Source organism: Palaemon carinicauda, chromosome 35 (genome assembly GCF_036898095.1).
Source record: "Palaemon carinicauda isolate YSFRI2023 chromosome 35, ASM3689809v2, whole genome shotgun sequence".
NCBI classification, from domain to species: domain Eukaryota; kingdom Metazoa; phylum Arthropoda; class Malacostraca; order Decapoda; family Palaemonidae; genus Palaemon; species Palaemon carinicauda.
The window spans coordinates 66,227,398-66,250,644 of NC_090759.1; the positions used below are offsets into that span (position 1 = coordinate 66,227,398).

Here is a 23,247-nt window from a genome sequence, read left to right on the forward strand (position 1 = left end):
GCGGTCGCGCGGGCGCACAGGCGAGCGGTCGCGCGGGCGCGCAGGCGAGCGATCGCGCGGGCGCGCAGGCGAGCGATCGCGCGGGCGCGCAGGCGAGCGATCGCGCGGGCGCGCAGGCGAGCGATCGCGCGGGCGCGCAGGCGAGCGATCGCGCGGGCGCGCCGAGGGATCGTGCTGCCGCGTAGGTGAAGAAGATCGCTGGCGGTAAGCGATGGCGAGCAGCATGTGTAGGTGAATGATCGCGTGCGTTCAGGGTTGTGCGATGAGGAGCAGCATGCGTAAGCGGGCAATCGTGCAGGGTTGTGCGATGGCGAGCAGCATGCGCAGGTGAATGATCGCGTGAAAGGGTGCGATGGTGATCAGCATCTGCAGGAGGGCGATCGTTCAGGGTGGTGCGATGAGGAGCAGCATGCGTCAGCGGGCAATCGTTCAGGGTTGTGCGATGGCGAGCAGCATGCGCAGGTGAATGATCGCGTGAAAGGGTGCGATGGTGATCAGCATCCGCAAGAGGGCGATCGTTCAGGGTTGTGCGATGAGGAGCAGCATGCGTAAGCGGGCAATCGTTCAGGGTTGTGCGATGGCGAGCAGCATGCGCAGGTGAATGATCGCGTGAAAGGGTGCGATGGTGATCAGCATCTGCAGGAGGGCGATCGTTCAGGGTGGTGCGATGAGGAGCAGCATGCGTAAGCGGGCAATCGTTCAGGGTTGTGCGATGGCGAGCAGCATCCGCAGTTGAGGGTCGCGCGATGGCGATCAGCATCCGCAGTTGAGGGTCGCGCGATGGCGATCAGCATCCGCAGTTGAGGGTCGCGCGATGGCGATCAGCATCCGCAGTTGAGGGTCGCGCGATGGCGATCAGCATCCGCAGTTGAGGGTCGCGCGATGGCGATCAGCATCCGCAGTTGAGGGTCGCGCGATGGCGATCAGCATCCGCAGTTGAGGGTCGCGCGATGGCGATCAGCATCCGCAGTTGAGGGTCGCGCGATGGCGATCAGCATCCGCAGTTGAGGGTCGCGCGATGGCGATCAGCATCCGCAGTTGAGGGTCGCGCGATGGCGATCAGCATCCGCAGTTGAGGGTCGCGCGATGGCGATCAGCATCCGCAGTTGAGGGTCGCGCGATGGCGATCAGCATCCGCAGTTGAGGGTCGCGCGATGGCGATCAGCATCCGCAGTTGAGCTAGTAGCTGGCGAACCATGTTCCTTCAGAAGTGTTGGAGAACGTTGGCGTGCCAGCTGTAACACACGTGGGCGATCCGGAGATCGCTGGCGAGCTGATGATCGCTGACGAGCTGACAATCGCTGGCGAGCTGATGATAGCTGACGAGCTGATGATCGCTGACGAGCTGATGATCGCTGACGAGCAGAAGGCTACGCGTGGAAGCCTGCGCAAAGAAGAAGAGTCCTTGACCCCGACCTGAACCGAAGTTCTAGATCGCGAGGGCGAACGTGGGCGCACAGGGCACGTAACAGGAACCGCAGGGAAGATCATCTTGAAAGCGCTGACGAACAGGAGAGCGCTGACGAACAGAAGGGCGCGCAGGGAAACCCTGACACGCAAGGGAAGAACCCCCGTGGGGGCAACCCTTTGCCCCGAAGGGATCGTTGTCCGCCGGGAGACTGATGTCCGTCGGAAGACCGCTGTCCGTCGGGAAGACCGTTGTCCGTCGGGAAGACCGTTGCCCGTCGGAAGACGAGATTAGACTGCTGTCCATCTGCACCAAGACGGAAGATCGAGAAAAAGAAGTTTGTAGGCTGCAAACGGAGATTCAAAAAGGCGCCTCAAGCACCCTTATAGGGAGATGAGAGGCCCTTACGACGAGGCCTTACGGCGAGGGAGGCCAACAGCAACAGCAACAGAAGAAACCTCCGAAGAGGAGTCTCTATGAGTGTACTCTCTCGCGAACGAAAGAGAAACACTTCGTGGAAGAGACTGGTCAGCCAGTGACCTAAAAGGGGCAATCCTCCGAAGAGGAGCTCCTGCAGTTGCCCAGCCCCTTGAGCGAAACTGCAGGTGCGACCGCTCAGCACCAAGAGCATAGTCGCACGAAAAAAAAGGCAAGAGAAGAACCCCCCAAAAGAGGAAAAGCTCAAGCCTGGACAGGAAAAAACTTCCCTCGGAAGGAAAGTTATCCGCCCAAGGAGGCAAGCCTCCTGACTGTTCTAAAATGAACTGGAGAGCTGTCCGTCGACACGGGAGTACTACCAGTAGAAGGAGACACGCCCCTGACGACAATACAAGGGGGGAGGCAGCAACAGCCGAATCCCCAGGACTCAACCAGACAGCTCACACCGTTGCTATATTACAGAAACGAACTAGATCGGTAACTGTAAAAAAATAAAACAAATAATATTAGTACACATTCATTCCCCCGGGAAGGCTCCGAAGAGGAATCCCGAGGAAAAGGAACAAGAATTACACAACAGGCACGTGCCCTCACAACACTTACACTCGCGGAAGGAGAGCTGTAACCAAAACAGAATTATAACAATTATAATTATGTAACTATGTAATTATGTAATTTAAAAATGAATGAACACTAAGGAAAAAAACGAAAACCCCGAAAGGAATCGTTCTACAAGCTGAAAAATTAACAACTACAATTAGATTCATAAACTAATTGAGACAAAATGTACGGAGTAGCAACCCCACCCACACGGGAAGGAAGCTACAAGGGCGTAGTAAAACATAGTAATAGGGTGAACGACCTCAAGAGAGAGAGAGAGAGAAAGACCGAAGTCAAACTCGATCGCAACCCATAAAATTAGGCCGTGGTGGCCTAACTGCCGAGGCCTCCACGTAGATATCGTACACTACACACACACATCTGAAAAGGAAACTTACTTATTTCTATACTCAAATATATATACAAACATGAAAACATGTTTACATATATATTGAGTAAAAGAAAAGTAAGCGATTAAGTAAAGACAAAACAGACAATGGCTGCCAAGCGAGGACCAAGACAGAGACGTCTGTCACAGCCCGAGCCAAAAGTGAAAGTGAGTATTCACCTGTGTGTGAGGGGGAGGAGGGGTAGCTAGCTACCACTCCCCTACCCCCCCGCTAACTAGCGCGGGGGTAATACACCCTCGTTAAATTCTAATGGCTCGCCATTTCAGCTACGCTAAAAGTAATAACCCTTTGTAAATAGCGTGGTTTGTATTTCGGTTACGGAACAAATAGTTATTCAACTTTCAAGATTTGTAAAAGGCCACAGAACCAAACAAACCCACCTAACCTAACCTAGTAGTTCCAAGGTCACAGACCTAGATGTGGGCAAGCCCCAGACCCCACTTCCAAGGTCACAGACCTAGCCCAAGGGACAAACCCCTGGACCCCCTTCCCAGGTCACAAACTCTAAAAGTAAGTCACAAATAATTCCTTACCATATGATTGACACCTACATGTCTTTTTTGTCTTAGCAATCGTTACAGAATCACACTTGGGACACTTTAAACTTTGAGAGATAACACAATGAGCTTTTAACCCTTTTACCCCCAGGCTATTTGGAAATTTCCAACCCTTAACCCCCAGGGGGTTATTTTTTCCCCAGCACATTTTGCAGTATATTTATTTTAAATTGCTCCAACAGCCTTAATTTTTGTCATAGAAAGGTCAGGTTGGTCTCATTCTCTTGGAAAATGCCTGAATTTTCTCAAATAATTATAAAAAATATGAAAAAAAAAAAAATTATAGCATTTTTTTGCAAGGACGTACCGGTACGTCCATGGGGGTAAAGGGATGGCTTTTGTGAAACGTACCATTACGTCCTTTGGGGGTAACAGGGTTGATTATTCACTACACTAGGAGTACCATAATACTCACCATGAAACTTGGCTATAGCATCAAAATAGCAATAAAGGCAGCCATTACACTGTGTTACATAGCACACAACCATAATGTAAGACAACTATAAAGGAACTGGGAAGTTTTCCTAAGAAAACAGGGTGTGTGTCGCAGAACCGCCTAAGTCACACTCATGTATACAAATATGCCCAAATGTGGTAAACTTCGTCATATGGTACGGGAAGGTAGGGGGAGGAGCTACTTACAAATGAATGAACAGAAGTAATTCCAGTATTATTTTACTGTATTACAGTAAAATAATAGGAAAAAAAAGTCCTTTTTTCTATAAAAAAAAAAATTCCGATCTCTTCAAAAATGACACTCGTTCCTGTTGCAAATTAATAGTTTCAGAAATATAAATATATCTATATCCTAGGATAATGAGGGGCCCCCAGGGGGAACTCGGGGTTTTGGGTGGGGAAAACATACTGGGGAAACGATATATAATGGTAAAACAAGCCTTTTCTTCTCTATATATTACCTTCTTGGATGTATAATAAACAGAAGAAAAGACAAACCAGTATAACTGGATAAACTTTGGAGACGCCGTTGCAAAGGCTATGTCTCATGAAAAATACGGTAACCAAAGCTGCCAACGTGTGATGTAGAGCTTCAGCAATGTTAGCGTAACATGCTAACATTAGCAGTGTTTTTCATTTATTTTTTATCATTCTATTTGCCTGTTGTAGTCGCTCTCGTCCGTTCGTTTCTACATAGCAGGTTTTGACCTTCTGCGCAAAAACCCCGCCTTCCTGCACAGAGACTCCTCCTCCACCAATAGGATTTCTTCTTCTCTAACCGTGAAATGTAACTATTCGTCTTCTTCACCCGCGTTATTCAAATATATTACTTGATCCAGTTCAACTATACCATTCCTTTTGTGTAATAATCTCGTATACATGTTACGATTGACCCCAGTATTACACATTTTATTATAAAATCACCCCATTTTATATTCCCATTAAATATTTTATCTTCCTATATTACTTTTATTCATTTTGTTATTACCTTGTCACACCCCGATTTCACATAGATACTTGCTCTGGACAAGTTTCCCCATTCTAGTTCATTCATGTTTACCTTCTAGACTCCGTTGTTTTCCCGTTAACCAATCACGAACCGATACGAATGGAAAGTTTGCACAGGGGGTGAGGGTTAATATTTCCCTACCCCCTTCCCTTATCTCTTCAAGTGGTCTATTCATACCAATTCCACTAAATCCTTTTCCATGGAAACCTTTGTCCTAGTCAGGTATTCGTTATTTCAAGTGAGCTTTTTTTTTTTTCGTATTTTGCGATGGAGGAAGTTATAGAAACTTGTAGTGCCTGCAGTATTCCATACCTAAGAGCATTTGCTAAATTTCATGGTGATTTTTTTTATATGACATCCAATGTTGATAATTTCCTTAAAGCACACAATGTAATACCCCAACGTTTACAGTGCCCCAAGTGCCGTTCCTTCCTATCTTACAGGAAGGACATTCACGTAAGGTAATTCATTAATTTCTTTAATTTTAATGTTTTTAGATCTTGTTAGGTTCTGTACCCTTTTTGTACCTTTTTATATAGTGTGTAAAGGGTATAAAGAAAAATGCTTTAAAATAGACATGATAATATTACCGTAGCATTGCTAACGTTAACAATGCCATCGTAACGTTGGTTAGGCTGTGTAACATTGGTAACGTTGCTAATGTTAGCGTTCGCAGTACATACGTGAGTGAAGTGACACGGAATTTGAACAATTCATTATATTTTAAGAACCATTATATTAGCGTTGCTAATGTTATCGTAACATTGCTAATGTTAGCGTGCGCAGCTCAACATTACCGCTTGCCAGTACATACGAGCTTGATGTATTATTTTCCTGCGCGCGTTAGCAAGCCAGTGGCGAAACAAGAACCATTATATATATAGTATTGCTAATGTTATGAACTTCTAGGTTAGGTGGGTTTGTTAGTACCTTTTAATATGGAAAAATTATTTAAAATACATGTGCTAATATTACCGTAGCATTGCTAACGTTAGCAATGACATCGTAACGTTGGTAACGCTGTGTAACATTGGTAACGTTGCTAATGATAGTGTTCGCAGTACATACGTGAGTGAAGTGACACGGAATTTGAACAAGACATTATATTTAATCATCTTAACAGAATATATATAACAAAAGTCATTATATTTAAATATTTTAACAGAAAATATATGTTTTTCTGTAGAAAATAATGTGATTTAACCCGTTTTCACCTTCATTTTATCCGTAATAACAGCAACCAGTTCGTCTACTTAAAGTTAGTTGAATTGGTTGTTCTGTATGTTTGCGGTTGAAATGAAGGTCAAAATCGGTCAAAACAAGTCATTTACTACAGGGAAACATATTTTCTGTCCGAAATCAGAATCTGTAATACAGTAAAACTTTACTAAATTTTCCCACCCAAAACTCGTTCCCACTGGATGACCCACATTACTGTAGAATATATTAGGGTATATCTTATTACTATTTATTTGCGGAGGAATTAACGGTCATCTAGAAAAAAGAGAGTTTTTATATATAAAACCGAATCTCTTAATAAATAAAACTTTTCCAATGATTTACAATAAAACCCCAATTTGTTGGGGGATAGCCTTGAAGACTACATACAATAGTAAACACAAGCCAACCATTTTCGAAAACCAAACTCCGAATTGTTGGACAAGGGTCATTCCCAGGCAAATAGATCATGAACAATTTCTGTAACACACATTATCACTCTGAACAATTAAAATTGAACAACTTACTTAGACGAAATCTTCGGAATTTTAGGTGCGAAGTGAAATGCCACAGAGATATGACGTTTCGAAGTAAATATAAGGGAGCTATCGGTTGACAGGTTCGGACTCTTCTTCTTGTATACTCCCAAAGTGGTCATTTAATTTCTCATAAAAACTTTCATAATCCTTATCATTTTAAGAGAATATTATTTTATCTAATAAATATTAGAGATTTTATTTAGTATTTTATCAAGCAATATTTTTATTTCAACCTTTAATATTGTAGTCTATCTTCCAATGCAAGCGGATTTGGAAATTACAGTATGTTGTAGGCAAGTCTCCTGGTCTGGATCATAATATTGCCATGGTATTAATAGTAACTCCACATGAGTGGTGTAATTATTGCACTTGTTGGTTACAGTAAATTATAATGAGTGTTAAGGCAATCAGTAGACTTCCATCGCCAATTTGGAAGATAAGATAAAAGATAAAAGCTTAAACACAGTCTTCTCTCACCAGCAAGACTGTTCAGAATAATTATAAACCTCACAAAATAAGGACATGATATATATAGACCCAAAAGCAAATTAAGCTATTCAAGTGCTCGTGTGCAGTAGCAAAAATCCTGCAAAAGTACAAAGAAAATGTTAAGAGTGTAGGCAGCATGATGGAAATAAGAAAGAGCAACCTGGGGTGTATGTAAGACTAAAACGGGATTGCAGCTATGAGCTGAAAGAACGTTTCAGTCTTTTAAGTAATACGTACAGTGTACTGCTTTAAGGGCATGAGTGTCACTTACATCCCTACAGGGGTGCATCACAAGGGCCAAATGCACTGGTGGCATTATTCACATACGGAAACTCCTGTATATGGAAGGTATAACGTATTACAAATTTCATGTACCTTGAAATTTATGGTAAATTCAACTTACTGAAAAATGACACCCGCTGTTAATTTTCTGAATAGTGCATTTGAAGTCACCCGATTCAGAAACGACAGAAGTAAACCTCAATACAAACTTAAATAAACATAAGTGTCAGTGCTAACTAGCCTCTACTCGGGTTTACACACAAGATCTTCAATCGTTACTGTAAGTAATTCATATTTTTTAGCATTATATCAAGTTTAGTACTATATTGAATCCCTCTCTCTGGTTACGGCTCAATTTTCCTTTGCCTACATGTACACCGAATAGTCTGGCCTATTCTTTATACATTATCCTGTCCTCATACATCTGACAACACAGAGATTACTAAACAATTCTTCTTCATTCAAGAGGTTAACTACTAGAATATAATTGTTCAGTGACTACTTTCCTCTTGATAAGGGTAGAAGGGACTTTTTAGCTATGGAAAGCAGCTCTTCCAGTAGGACACTCCAAAATCAAACCATTGTTCTCGTCTTGGGTAATGCCATACCCTCAGCACCACGGTCTTCCACTGTCTTGGTTTAGAGTTCTCTTGCTCGAGGGTAGCCTACACTTGGGCACGCTCTATCTTGTTTTTTTTCCTTTTGTTTTTATGAGGCTTTTATAGTTTATATTTGATAGGTCTAACTTAATACTGTTAATTATCTTAGAATATTTTATTTTGATTTTTATCACTTCTCTTAGGTTATTTCCTTGTTTCCTTTCCTCACTGGGCTATTTTTCCCCGTTTGATCCCTTGGGCTTATAGCATCATGCTTTTCCAACTAGGGTTGTAGCTTAGCTAATAATAATGATAATAATAATAATAATAATAATAATGCAGTTTTGCTGCACCTTAATTCCTTCATTGGTCTTCGGAAAGTGCTTCTCTTCTTGAATTCATTAGTTTAAATATTCTACTTAATATAAATGCAGTCACATAAAATTTGCCAAACTGAACAAAAGTGGGTTTCTTAAAACATAGCAAAAGCTATTTAATATACCTCTTTTGGTGGATGGGGTCAAAGGTTATTGCTCAGTACAACCGTGAAGACATGTTTTCATTATTTACCTTTGCCGCTGTCACTTATTTTGTCATTACCTGTCCAGTGCAGAGTGCGACAAGTTTACTTAAACAATAGAGAATTAACAAACTTCTGAATCAGTGTTTTCAGTAAATATTTTCGTGCTTCATCAGCATTGCTTTCAATTTAATTTTTGGTGTCCTCCGAACTAGATAATCATATTCTTCAACTTTACATTTCACTCATTGCAACTTTTTCTCTAAGAACAAACTCATCAGGTAAGCACTGAATCCAAAATCCTGACTCGATATACAGTATCCTTATGCAGTTGCACATTCTCTTCTGTATTTAACAGCACATTACATCAATGTCACACCATTGGAATTTTGATTTAAAATTTTTTTGGTTCATATACATATAAAGTAGTTATTCTCTATGCTGAGATACTGATTTTGGTGTTATTTTAAACCTGAATGTCTGTAATCTAGCAAGGTCTACTTTTAAAAATGATAAGATAAACAAATGACAGGAGGATTTGAAGCCAGCAGAAATGTATATTATATGATTTGCATTGAAAATTATTTGTTAAAAATTACAAATATCAAAAGTGATTTATGTTTTCCTAAGATTAAAAAAATCCCAGTCTTCTATTTGGATATCTTCTTTGGGAAAGCTAGAAAAGGCTGTATGATGCATTGTTAACAAATGACTGGAAGCAGTAAGACAGGGTATCAGTTCTTCAAAGGGATTTGGCACAACCAATTATCTGCCGTCAGTATTTGAGCTGTCAGGAATTCTTATGGATTAGTGAAGGGGTAATGTCCATGATTTTGCGAGCCCTGAAGGAAAAGAAGTCAAAACCTTGTGAAGACATACAGTATATATGCATTTGATTACATCACCAGGCCAGAAATAAATTGCATTATTTTGCCTGACAGTGCAAACAAATTGTTGACATTTGGACACAGTCTGTCAGTCTGTTAAAATTGCCTTGCCTTATGCAAGACACGGGACGGGGTCTTGCGTTGGCAGCCCATAAGCGAATGTAATTGTAATTGACTGTAATTTACTTTGAAAGAGGGAATTTGGACACAAGATGTGTCAAGTTCTGAAAGGATACCAACACAAAGGTCTTGGCGAGACCAGCGGTATTTCCTCAGGAGCATTATCAACAATCTCTCAAGGATGGAATTAAGACACAAATTATGAAATGAATGAGTATGAGAAAAAATCTCATTGCCCAGAGATATAAATGTACAAGTTATGCAATTCAGCTACTTTTTTTCACCAACAAGGCAAGTAAGGACTCTAAAAAATTATCCCTATTAGGAGTTTGCCTCGGCCCTGGACATAATTTTATTAGATTTACGAATTTTAGGCTACAATGCCCAGCTCTGAGTCGTGGGAGGTTATTCAGCACCCCAATGCAAGTAGGGGAAAACACTGCAACTATAAAGAACAATAAGCAAATCCCACTTTGGTGATCTAACTTTATGTGGTGGGCAAGACTGCTCTGGCCAAAGCTCATTAGGAGGTCTACAGTAAACCCTTCAACCTATATATTTGAGAAAGGACCGAAGTGATGATTCTTTACCAAAGAAGCAGAGTAGATCTTGTTTCAGCCAAGGTACACTAGCGACAGAAGATGGTACATTTTCCATGGTCGTCCCATGTGAAAAGATTTTCTTTTGCAGTAGATGCTGGATAGTCACCAGATGTGTAGTGCAAGGGGATTCATGAACTCTTAATACCTTAGCAGATGTGACTGTCTGAGCAACACGGATCAAGGGGGCCTGACAGATACAGATACCACATGACTTCTAGCCGAGAAATCACCAGGGTCATGCTATTAGTGAAGGTGGAGAATATAGTTGATCACAAGAAATATCTGGCTGAATGTAGGGGTGGCATTCATGTTGAGGCTGTCGTATAGATAATGAAATTAATATTTCGGAGAGGCACATGATTGGCACAGAGGAACAAAACACCAAGAGCTAGCTTCCTGTTCAGTCGAGTGGCACACAGGTTGATCATCGGAGTTTTCCAGACCTCTAACAGACTTCTCGCTACTTAGGTGTAGACCATTCTACCGCTACTACCTGCTCCTGACAACAGAGCTGAGCAAGTACATCTCAAGTACAGTACTGAAAATATGCCTAGGTGACAACTCCAAGGCCCTCTTTTGCACTTGCTTCTACAACTTGCAGAGGAGGAAGAATGTTATCTGCATGCTTGTTGACATCTGCAAACTTGATCATGTGGTTGCTTTTTAGCTCAGAACAAATGAACCATTAACTGCTCCCAAAATGGCTGCATTGCCATATTGCTCATAACTCAAGAGTAGAGATTTGCACACTAATGTTATTCTGAGTCCATGTGCTGAAACAAATTTGTTCATATGAGCACTCAACCCCTCTCATTCGTTTAAGCGTTACAACCCGTATCCCATAGAAGGGATACATAAGATACTGGCTGTATCGCTGGCAGCCTGTCAACCGCCTCTCAGAATAGGAGCATTTTCAGAGGAAATTAAGGAGGCTCATATCATACAACCAATAAGTAACTTCATTCCTTATTTCCGTATGATAGAGTTGATAGGGAAGCAATGTGGAATGTGATGTTATATAGAATTGGTGGAAGGTTATTGCAAGCCATGTTGAGAGAATGTAAAATGGCTGTCTGCTACAAGAGGAAGGCCAAGGTTTGTGTGGATGGATGGAGTGAAGAAAGCTCTGGGTGATAGGAGGATACAAGTGAGAGAGGCAAGATAGCGTGCTAGATATAGGAATGAATGGCGAGCGATTGTGTCACAGTTCCGGTAGGACCTGCTGCTTCTTCCGGTTACCTTGGTGACCGCGGAGGTAACAGTAGCAGGGGATTCAGCATATGAAACTTCATTTGTGGTGGATAATGGGGGAGGGTGGGTTGTGGCACCCAGGCAGTACCAGCCAAACTTGGATGAATCCCTTGTCGTGCTGTTTGATGTCAGCTATCCCCCAAAATTGGGGGAAATGCCTTTGTAAATAGATAGATAGATTTCCTGACTGATAAGTGAAATCTATCATGCTATGATAGTGGCTTGAGTCAGGAACCAAAGATTGCTAGACAGTGGTGCTCTCATCTCTTGAAATTAATGTTATAAACATTTCTTATTCAATGCTTGTAAACATCTTATATCTTCAAGTGGTGAAAGGACAAAAGAAAAATAGAGCAAGAGTTAATTTTACCCCTATACATTACTTATAAACAATTCCCTCTTTTCTTTGTTTTCTGAGAAACAATTTCAAACACATATTATAGGTAACACGGAAAACAAGATTAAAAGTTTCTACTGCAATTTATTAGTTGATACTTGTATATCACACCTTCCAAGAAAATGAAAAAAATACTGTATATTAAACATAATAGATCACAGATATTACAATTAAAAACCAGAAACATTAAAGTGGTTCATCCTCCGAAGATAGATTCAAATGGTACTGTTCTGTTTCCTCTGCTGCTGATACTTCAGCAGTTTCAAGTGGATAATATTCGGGAATATCTGCAGAGAGTGATAATTGGTCCATTTGGTAAACAGCCTCTTCAAGTTCAGGTGGTGGAGGTGGAGGCGGTGGAGTATGAACTGAGCGTGACTGATCTGCAGGATGAGTTTCATTAACATCACTACCGGTGGGAGAAAGCTCAGGGATAGGGTGGTGTGACAAATGACGTTGGACCTGACTGTGATGGTGATGAGGAGGTTGATGAGAATGTACAGTGTGAGATAAGATACTGTGATCCGCACTAGAAGTTAGATTATGAGCTAAAAAATGAGGGATATGAACAGGATGGTGAAAGTGCAAATGATGGTGGTGATGAGGGATGTGATAATGATGTCGGTGAGAATCAGTGGAAAGGGCATGTATGTGCGTTGGCTCATTTGTGTCAGGTGACCCACTACTACTGCTTGTGGCACTGGGTGTGTGAGGCGTCTGCGGAGTATTGCTCGGTGCCGTGGGTGTTGGTGGGCATAAATCATTGTTGTTAGCAGAAGGTCCCATTAAGTGACCTTCTCCAAATTCGTGACTCAAACTGGAATCCCCTGAAGATGGAACATGAATTGCATGAGCAGCAGAATGAAGGGCAGACAATTCTGCTTCCAACTGGCTGGGAAGTTTAATACCAGCAACACCCTTCTTAGGGATAGAACTGAGGTCCCTCTTGATACGACGTCTCCGGCTAGGATCGTTACGTCTCAACTGAACCATCCTGTCAAAATCAATGATGTACAAAAAGCCAGCAACAAGGACTTCACATGCACGCTGACCGGAGCCATATGCTGCCTCCAATTCATGACTTGTCCGCTCATCATACTGCCACCAACCTGTAAAAGTATAGCATATAAAATAATTCTGATAAATCATAGCTGTATAAATTTATTATAAAGTTCCACAAAAAACATCATAAATCATATTTCCCAGTAAATGAAGCAATCTCGATAATGCAAGCCAAGCAATTTGGATGCCTTAAGAAAATGTCCATGCTTTAAATTCCCAGCATTCTGTGTACTATAAAGGATAGGAACTACATGAAAAATACATTCTAGGAAATACTGTAACTGGTAACTTTGATATATTGTATTGTATTTATAAACATTACCCACAACCTACCAGCCACAACACTTTATGCCTAATATTACTCTATAAACAAAGATATTAACTGTTATTCATGAGCTGCAGCATATTTTTTATTTTCTTTGGTTCACATCATGAGTGTTATACAATTATGTACCACTGGACACAGGAATCCATGATGTGCACCTTGATCTGAGGAAGTGCACCCAGCCACACACTTACTGCGCGGTGAGTTCCTGTGTTTATCCCCCTCACCACCTCTGCCATCTCTCCCGACACTAACTGTTTGGTTACTTGCCACAGAGTAAGGGTGCGACAGGGTGCACTTCTCTGAAGTGAGGGGTGACAGGAACCACTGCATCCAACTGTACCATGAAAATTCCTCCATTAGTGTCAGTCCATGATGTCAAAACTAGTTAGGAAAACCTTGCATAACATTTTAGACAGAATTCTAGTAACTCTTATAAATTATTATTATTATTATTATTACTTGCTAAGCTACAACCCTAGTTAGAAAAGCAGGATGCTATAAGCCCCGGGGCTCCAACAAGGAAAATAGCCCAGTGAGGAAAGGAAACAAGGAAAAATAAAATATTTTAAGAACGGTAACAATATTAAAATAATTATTTCCTACATAAGCTATAAAAACTTTACCAAAACAAGAGGAAGAGAAATAAGATAGAATAGTGTGCCCAAGTGTACCCTCAAGCAAGAGAACTCTAACCCAAGACGGTGGAAGACCAGGGTACAGAGGCTATGGCACTACCCAAGACTAGAAAAAATTGGTTTGAAATTGGAGTATCCTTTTCCTAGAAAAGCTGCTTACCATAGCTAAAAAGAGTCTCTTCTACCCTTACCAAGAGGAGGGTGGCCACTGAACAATTACAGTGCAGTAGTTAACTCCTTGGATGAAGAAGACTTGTTTGGTAATATTAGTTTTTTCAGGTGTATGAGGACAGAGGAGAATGTGTAAAGAATAGGCCAGACTATTCGGTGTATGTGTAGGCAAAGGGAAAAGATTTACCTTTTGTAATACATTGAAAACTATTATGACAAACTCTTCTAACTGAATAGAATATTCCCTTAGTTATAAAAATTTCTCAAAGATTCTCACTGATAATACCGTGGTGGTTCAACAAGGACTCAACAGGACATGCTACCATGCAACTAACCTAAGAACATTACATACAAGCAGGCCAGTAATAAGAACTATAGTCAATTTCTTTTAGCGATGCAGATTTGCACCTACTAGCAGCGGTGCCCTTTTAGCTCGGAAAAGTTTCCTGATCGCTGATTGGTTGGACGAGATAATTCTAACCAATCAGCGATCAGGAAACTTTTCCGAGCTAAAAGGGCACCGCTGCGAGTCTGTGCAAATCTGCCTCGATAAAAGAAATGGACTATAGATGTACCTTAAATCAAGCAAAAGCAGCATAATTTGACATGCCAATGGAAATATTTATAATCCATTAAATACTGTATATCTATGCTTTGTACAAAATTCTTGAAACATTTTAAATATCACCTTAAGACATCTCAAGTCAAATGAGAAAATTTAAATGGAACTCAAGTCTATAAAATCATTTTATACAAAGCAACATGATAATATTGTAATGTAGATGGTCAAATAATGGAGGGATTTTAACAATTTTACACTACAGATTTGGTATATAGTACTACATAATTTTTATTGTACTTCACAATAACTAGAAGCAAATTGGATTTCAAACAAAAGACAACAGGCATCACAAAAAGACAGTTATTATTGAAGATACAGGATGACAGACGGAGAGAGAATGTTTTATCTGGCTAGGTTCATTGACTAAAGATTTGACAGGAATCATAATACTGTACAGTAATGTAAAGTTGAAGATCAGCAATTGTCCATATCAGAAGAATTTGAAGGTTAATGATTGACAATAATATTAGCACCCAACCAAAGTTTTTCTGAGTTATGTCAAAAAAGAAAAAAATACAGATACTGGGAAAAAATATAATAGATAAATGGAGTACTGTACAGGTATTTAGAAAATAATGAGCTATGTGCCTCAATTTTTTAGTTCTTATTACATAAAATTACAGTAATAACATTTGGAATACGTTATGAAATCAAAAATAAAATTGGGTCTAAATGATGAACTTAAAACAATAAGAGAAAGATAGGGACTCTACAGTGACATAAAACAAAATGAAACTTCAGGCTTATCTTGGAAAAGTGAAAATATCCACTTATTTGTTGACTATGCTCTCTTTCCAGTACTTCAATAGTTGAAAGTCCTAAAACTTATTGTTCAAAAGGGCAAAAATTCTCAAAAGAATTAAGTGTGAACCTAAAATTTTTGTTATTGTATGACATTCCTAAAAATTTTACGGTCAAAACCCCTCACCAACTTCATAAAAAATGGCACCACTTAACCGGGCCAACTTATTAAACTATGATTCTTATTGTAATTTGAAAAATTCCCTAACAAATCTCCAACAGGTGTACTGCATCTCATTGTCAGACAGCATAAGTTTACTGCTCATTTACATACAATTTTTTCGTCGGTAAGTACAGTAGTTTTGCTGTTACATACAGAAACATTGCTAAAAAGTACCTAATCTTGATTTGACAATTTCCTCTTGCGACCTCTACCTCGCCCTCTACCTCGGCTGTTGCTTTTACCCTTAAGTGTCTTGATAGAGAGACCAGCTGTCCCCTTGGCCTTGGAGGTTATTGTGTCACGCTTGATAGCTCTACGCAGGCCTGGGCAATTCGTTCGACTCTGTCTCATGGTGCTAAAATCAATATCATAATTGTGGCCAGCTATTAAGAGAGTGACTGATGATTCTCCACTGGAATAGGCCTCCTCTATGTCAGAGTTTGTACGCTCATCATATCGCCACCATCCTGCAGGACAATTAGGTAACATCTCTAAATACCCTCGAACAAAGTTCTCACCAATGAATTGATGTCAAATTGAATTATCTATGCCAAGGCTCTTGCTAATACGGCTTTGATTATTTCAAATGATTAAACAATATACCAAAAAAACCACTGCATTTGATGTAAGACTGAAAAATCAGTGACCTGTAACTATGAAGTGACTAATTTAACTTTCAACATAAATGGCAATTCATCTCTTCTAATGACAGAACAAGATTTTCATTTATGATGAAGGTCTACTATAAATTATAAAACTAGCTTACACCTTAAAAGCTATGTTTAAACTCATTTATTCTGCTAATATACATTCAATATGGTTTGCATAAGCTTCCTATATGCTACATCTTTCTTATTAAAAATATAGTCTTGAAAAGTGTTACAATACTTATACAGAGCTTACAGCGGCATCCATACTTGATGTTCCACACTAAATCAACATGGCAGTATCATAAAAAATTTCACTACTATCAGCAAATAAAAATTAAGAGCAATACTATCACTTTAATAGATGTTAAAAATTTGTTCCAGAAACCTCTTTTCTTTGAGAAAATCCAAAAACAGGTGTACATGACCCGTCTAAAATGACGGCACAATATTTAGTTAGGTATGCATGCACACCCCTCTCACACTAGAGTATGACTATGCCCTATCGCACGTACCCAAGGCACAGGGAGAGCTGAGCTCGTGATCAGAAAAAAAAAAATTATATATTATATATATATATATATATATACATATATATATATATATATATATATATATATATATATATATATATATATATATATATATATATATATATATATATATATATATATATATTCTACCTATTTACCAAGGCCCTTCACCCAATTTTGGGGGTGGCTGACATCAATACAAGGGAATACATATATATATATATATATATATATATATATATATATATATATATATATATATATATATATATATATATATATATATACACATACATACATAATGTCTAACTAAACAAGTAACCACCCAAGAAAAAATAGACCTCCCTAAAAACTTATTAAATTGAAAAAAAAAATTTAGTGTTCTGAGTTGCTAACTTGATTCACAGCATATCATACCAAATATACACAACATGCAGAACCAAATTTTCAACGTGACCAAAACCAACCAAATGCAATGGGTATAGGTCAAGTCTCCCTACAATGTATTTATTAAAACAATTTGTTTCAAAGACTGAAAATTTCCTTACCCAATCTAGACCACTCCCTTATGTTCTATATTAATGTAAACGTAACTTGAATTTTCAGATGCCATAGATAAAAATATCTACAAATACATGGCAAGAACATTCAGAAAAACATTTCTTGGAATGCATTGCGGCAATACATAATCAACAATGGAGAAGCTATCCTTCAAGTACATCATGCTAAAAGTAAAAATGGCCCGATAATATCCCTTAACATACTGTACTGTATATATGTATCAATAGTCATATTCATTTCCTCTTTCCCCCTTTCATCTTTGGTATCAAAGCATTATATAGTATAGTAGTTTAATCACATAACTAGGTCACATTTCCTGTCTTCCACTTCCAACAAAAAGATTTTTCCTAAAGTGACAGTTAGAACAAGACAAAGGTGAAAAAAGAGAGACAAAAGGGAGTAGATGAAAAGCAAAAAATACAGACTAAAGGCAATAGATGAAAATGAAGAAGACAAAAGAACTGTATCAGCGAGTAAATAGTGTATTGTAAAGAGGTAGACATTGCATTTACAAGTACTGTATAATATAAAGCTTTAATGCATCCATTACCACACAGCATCACTCTTGCCAAAGTAATTAATTTTAAAATTTGATTACATATCACTTTCAAACTAAGAGAGTTAGAAATCCAAAGAGACCTTATGACTTTCCTCTACAGTGTGAACTTTCTTACTCGATTCCCACTTGTTTCAAGTTTTCATCTATGACATTCCTGACTTATTCCACTAATTGGTGGCCCACCATTTCCACATTTTAATCTTCCCTGATGAATCCCTCAATCTATGTTTTAAGGCTGAGCATAATGACACAGCAGTTATCTCCTCCTTTGAGTTTTGATTTTCCCAATGCTCTCCAGTCTTGATTTTTCTTGTAAACAATGTTTTGTGAAATTTCTTCCACTACTTTTGTGTTCACATCATCACCATGTATCAGAACAAAAGACTTGACGTGAGATTTCGCTCTGATTATCTTTACACACTATCACAGCTCATGATTCTTTTGACTTTCTTATTTCCCTTTCAATTCAGGTGTCATTAAGGTAACAAACGTCCCTCCATCATAACATAATGTCGTAGCTATTCTTTAACATTATGTCTTCAAACACATAGGAATATAAAACAATTCCTCATTCCACTTAAATTTCGCACTTCTGAGATATGTGACGAAATCTGAAACTTCAACCAAAGAATCAACGTGACCACTTTCCAAATTGTACTTTCTATCCGTCATTTAAATCTATGGTTTGTTTTCTATAAGCTCCTTCAGGCCTAAAATAAAATATAGTAATAGTGAATGAAAACATGCCAGGATAAATTTCACAAAGCTTTCAGCATGCAGTGAATTGGTAAGGTCAACTATAGGTGGTAGGGAAACTATAAAATGTTATTTTCATTAGTAAAATAAATTTTTGAATATACTTACCCGATAATCATGTAGCTGTCAACTCTGTTGCCGACAGAAATCTACGGTCGGGATACGCCAGCGATCGCTATACAGGTGGGGGTGAACACAACAGCGCCATCTGTGGTCAGGTACTCCAGTACTTCTTGTCAACACCACCTCAATTTTTTCCTCGGTCCACTGGTTCTCTATGGGGAGGAAGGGTGGGTCAATTAAATCATGATTATCGGGTAAGTATATTTAAAAATTTATTTTACTAATGAAAATAACATTTTTCAATATTAATCTTACCCGATAATCATGTAGCTGATTCACACCCAGGGTGGTGGGTGGAGACCAGCATACATGTTAACAAAGAAGCTAAGTATCCCGTATTTTATTTTATTAGTTATTCAAAAATAACATAAAATAAATAAGTACCTGGTAAGGAAGACGACTTGAACCATTACTCTGCCTTTATTAAGTACGTCTTCCTTACTGAGCGTAGCGGTCCTCTTAGGATGCTGAACGACTCTTAGGTGCTGAAGTATAAAGGGCTGCAACCCATACTAAAGGACCTCATCACAACCTTTAACCTCGGCGCTTCTCAAGAAAGAATTGACCACCCGCCAAATCAACAAGGATGTGGAAGGCTTCTTAGCCGACCGTACAACCCATAAAAAGTATTCAAGAGAAAGGTTAAAAGGGTTATGGGATTATGGGAATGTAGTGGCTGAGCCCCCGCCTACTACTGCATTCGTTGCTACGAATGGTCCCAGGGTGTAGCAGTTCTCGTAAAGAGACTGGACATCTTTGAGATAGAATGATGCGAACACTGACTTGCTTCTCCAATAGGTTGCATCCATAACACTGCAGAGAACGGTTCTGTTTGAAGGCCACTGAAGTAGCCACAGCTCTCACTTCATGTGTCCTTACCTTCAGTAAAGCAAGGTCTTCTTCCTTCAGATGAGAATGTGCTTCCCTAATCAGGAGCCTGAATAGGTAAGAAACTGAGTTCTTAGACCTTGGAAGAGAAGGCTTCTTGATATCACACCATAAGGCTTCTGATTGTCCTCGTAAAGGTTATGACCTTTTTAGATAGTACCTAAGAGCTCTAACTGGGCAAAGTACTCTCTCCAGTTCGTCCCCCACCAAGTTGGACAGGCTTGGGATCTCGAACGACTTAGGCCAAGGACGTGAAGGAAGCTCGTTTAGCAAAAAACCGAGCTGCAAGGAACATGTAGCCGTTTCAGATGTGAAAACTATGTTCCTGCTGAAGGCGTGGATCTCACTTACTCTTTTAGCTGTTGTCAAGCACACGAGGAAAAGAGTTTTTAATGTGAGGTCCTTAAAAGAGGCTGATTGGAGAGGTTCAAATCTTGATGACATAAGGAACCTTAGGACCACGTCTAGACTCCAGCCTGGAGTGGACAACCGACGTTCCTTTGAGGTCTCAAAAGACCTAAGGAGGTCCTGTAGATCTTTGTTGGTGGAAAGATCCAAGCCTGTGTGGCGGAAAACCGCTGCCAACATACTTCTGTAACCCTTAATCGTAGGAGCTGAAAGGGATCTTACGTTCCTTAGATGTAACAGGAAGTCAGCAATCTGGGTTACAGTGGTACTGGTTGAGGAAACTGCATTGGCCTTGTACCAGCTTCGGAAGACTTCCCCTTTAGACTGATAGACTCTGAGAGTGGATGTCCTCCTTGCTCTGGCAATCGCTCTGGCTGCCTCCTTCGAAAAGCCCCTAGCCCTTGAGAGTCTTTCGAAAGTCTGAAGGCAGTCAGACGAAGAGCGTGGAGGTTTGGGTGTACCTTCTTAACATGAGGTAGACGTAGAAGGTCCACTCCTAGAGGAAGAGTCCTGGGAATGTCGACCAGCCATTGCAGTACCTCTATGAACCATTCTCTCGCGGGCCAAAGCGGAGCCAACCAACGTCAGCTGTGTCCCTTTGCGAGAGGCGAACTTCTGAAGTACCCTGTTGACAATCTTGAACGGCGGGAATGCATACAGGTCGAGATGGGACCAATCCAGCAGAAAAGCATCCACGTGAACTGCTGCTGGGTCTGGAATCGGAGAACAATACAACGGGAGCCTCTAGGTTATCGAGGTAGCGAACAGATCTATGGTTGGCTGACCCCACAGGGCCCAAAGTCTGCTGCAAACATTCTTGTGAAGGGTCCACTCTGTGGGGATGACCTGACCCTTCCGGCTAAGGCGATCTGCCATGACATTCATATCGCCCTGAATGAACCTCGTTACCAGCGTGAGCTTTCGATCTTTTGACCATATGAGGAGGTCCCTTGCGATCTAGAACAACTTCCACGAATGAGTCCCTCCCTGCTTGGAGATGTAAGCCAAGGCTGTGGTGTTGTCAGAGTCCACCTCCACCACCTTGTTAAGCTGGAGGGGCTTGAAGTTTATCAAGGCCAGATGAACCGCCAACAGCTCTTTGCAATAGATGTGAAGTGTCCTTAGCTCCTGATTCCATGTTCCCGAGCATTCCTGTCCGTCCAAAGTCGCACCCCAGCCCGTGTCTGATGCGTCAGAGAAGAGACGGCGGTCGGGTTTCTGAACAGCCAAAGGTAGACTTCCTTGAGAAGAAAGCTGTTCTTTCACCACGTGAGAGTAGACCTCCTCTCTTCGGAAACAGGAACTGAGACCGTCTCTAGCGTCATGTCCTTTATCCAGTGAGCCGCTCGATGATACTGAAGGGGGAGGAGGTGGCGTCTCCCTAACTCGATGAACAGGGCCAGCGATGAAAGTGTCCCTGTTAGACTCATCCACTACCTGACTGAGCATCGGTTCCTTCTCAGCATGCTCTGGATGCATTCTAGGGCTTAGTAGATCCTTGGGGCCGACGGAAAAGCCTGAAAAGCTCGACTCTGAAGATCCATACCCAGGTAGACAATGGTCTGGGATGGGACGAGCTGGGACTCCTCAAAATTGACCAGGAGGCCCAGTTCCTTGGTCAGATCCATAGTCCATCTGAGAATCTCCAGACAGCGACGACTTGTGGGAGCTCTTAAAAGCTAGTCGTCTGACGGAGCCGGACACAAGATCATGGTACTGCTGCACAGTCTGTGAACTGTCAACCATGGGGAAGCGAGGAAGTACAGCGACAACCCGAAGCTGTCTAGACTGTCTGGGTCGTACAGACAACTCCTTATCGGGTTGCTGAGGTTGCCGCACTGCGTCACAACAAGTCACTTCTGCTGGTTGTTGAACGTCTTCCCAGTGACACACTGACTCCGTAAACAAAAAAATCCTCTAACAAGGACTAAGCTTGGACTGCATGTCTTGCAACAAAGCTCAAGGTCTATGGGAACAGGTGTGGTAACAGACGGGGTTAGCGACTGAAGTGGAACCATTACCCTCCCTGGAAGCATGTTATGCTTAAATAAAAGCCCATAGGAGGCTAAGCAGCTAAAGGCTCCTCTCCAAATGACAGAGTCCTCAAGGGAATATCAGAAGGAGGGAGAATAGCACTTTCTCATCTACAGGAACCATATCCGAGAAAAGCTAAGTTCTCTCAGTGAGGGTTTCACTGGTGCAAAAGCAGCAGACTAGAAGGCAACGTTATGAAACTGCTTGACAGCCTAGTGAGTTGGCAACAACCAAAGATGTGTGACTGAGGAGCATGCGGTAAGGTATGCAGAGCATGCTGTATGCAGAGCATGCTGTATGTAGAGCATGCTGTAAGGTAAGCAGAGCATGTTGCATGGCGTGCGGCTTATGCTGCATGGGAAGAGGCTCATGCTGCATGGGATGAGGCTCATGCTGCATGGTATGAGGCTCATGCTGCATGGGATGAGGCTCATGCTGCAAGGGATGAGGCTCATGCCGCATGCGTTGAGGAGGATGCCGCATAGTACGAGGCTCCTGCCTCATGGGTTGAGGCGGTTGCCGCATAGCATGAGGCTCCTGCCTCATGGTTTGAGGAGGATGCCGCATAGCATGAGGCTCCTCATAGCATGAGACTCCTGCCTCATGGGTTGAGGAGGATGCCGCATAGCATGAGGCTCCTGCCTCATGGGTTGAAGAGGATGCCGCATAGCATGAGGCTCCTGTCTCATGGGTAGAGGAGGTTGCCGCATAGCATGAGGCTCCTGCCTCATGGGTTGAGGAGGATGCCGCATAGCATGAGGCTCCTCATAGCATGAGGTCCCTGCCTCATGGGTTGAGGAGGATGCCGCCTAGCATGAGGCTCCTCATAGCATGAGGCTCCTGCCTCATGGGTTGAGGAGGATGCCGCATAGCCTGAGGCTGCTGCCTCAAGGAGGGTGGAGGTTGCTGCAACGCATGAGGCTGCTGCCTCAAGGATGGAGGAGGTTGCCGCAACGCATGAGGCTCCTGCCTCAAGGGAAGAGGAGGTGAGTTGAGGCTCTTGCCTCAAGAGTTGAGGTTCTTGCCTCAAGAGTTGAGGCTCTTGCCTCAAGAGTTGAGGTTCTTGCCTCAAGAGTTGAGGCTCTTGCCTCAAGAGTTGAGGTTCTTGCCTCAAGAGTTGAGGCTCTTGCCTCAAGAGTTGAGGCTCCTGCCTCAAGGGTTGAGGAGGTTGCCG

General features: G+C 41.5%; 2 protein-coding genes across 2 annotated transcripts in view; both read right to left on the bottom strand.

The window, feature by feature from the left end:
- Positions 1 to 6,768, bottom strand: part of Svip (small VCP interacting protein) — a 30,255-nt gene extending 23,487 nt beyond the window's left edge. Inside the window, exon 1 of the mRNA XM_068359199.1 lies at positions 6,624 to 6,768. The gene's annotated coding sequence lies outside the window, so the exon portion shown is untranslated. The remainder of the gene's footprint in view (positions 1 to 6,623) is intronic.
- A 5,078-nt stretch (positions 6,769 to 11,846) lies between these two features.
- LOC137627823 (E3 ubiquitin-protein ligase rnf146-like) overlaps positions 11,847 to 23,247 on the bottom strand; it is a 45,846-nt gene continuing 34,445 nt past the window's right edge. Inside the window, exon 4 of the mRNA XM_068359201.1 lies at positions 11,847 to 12,891. Coding sequence (XP_068215302.1) covers positions 11,969 to 12,891 — 923 coding nt within the window. The 3' untranslated portion in view covers positions 11,847 to 11,968. The remainder of the gene's footprint in view (positions 12,892 to 23,247) is intronic.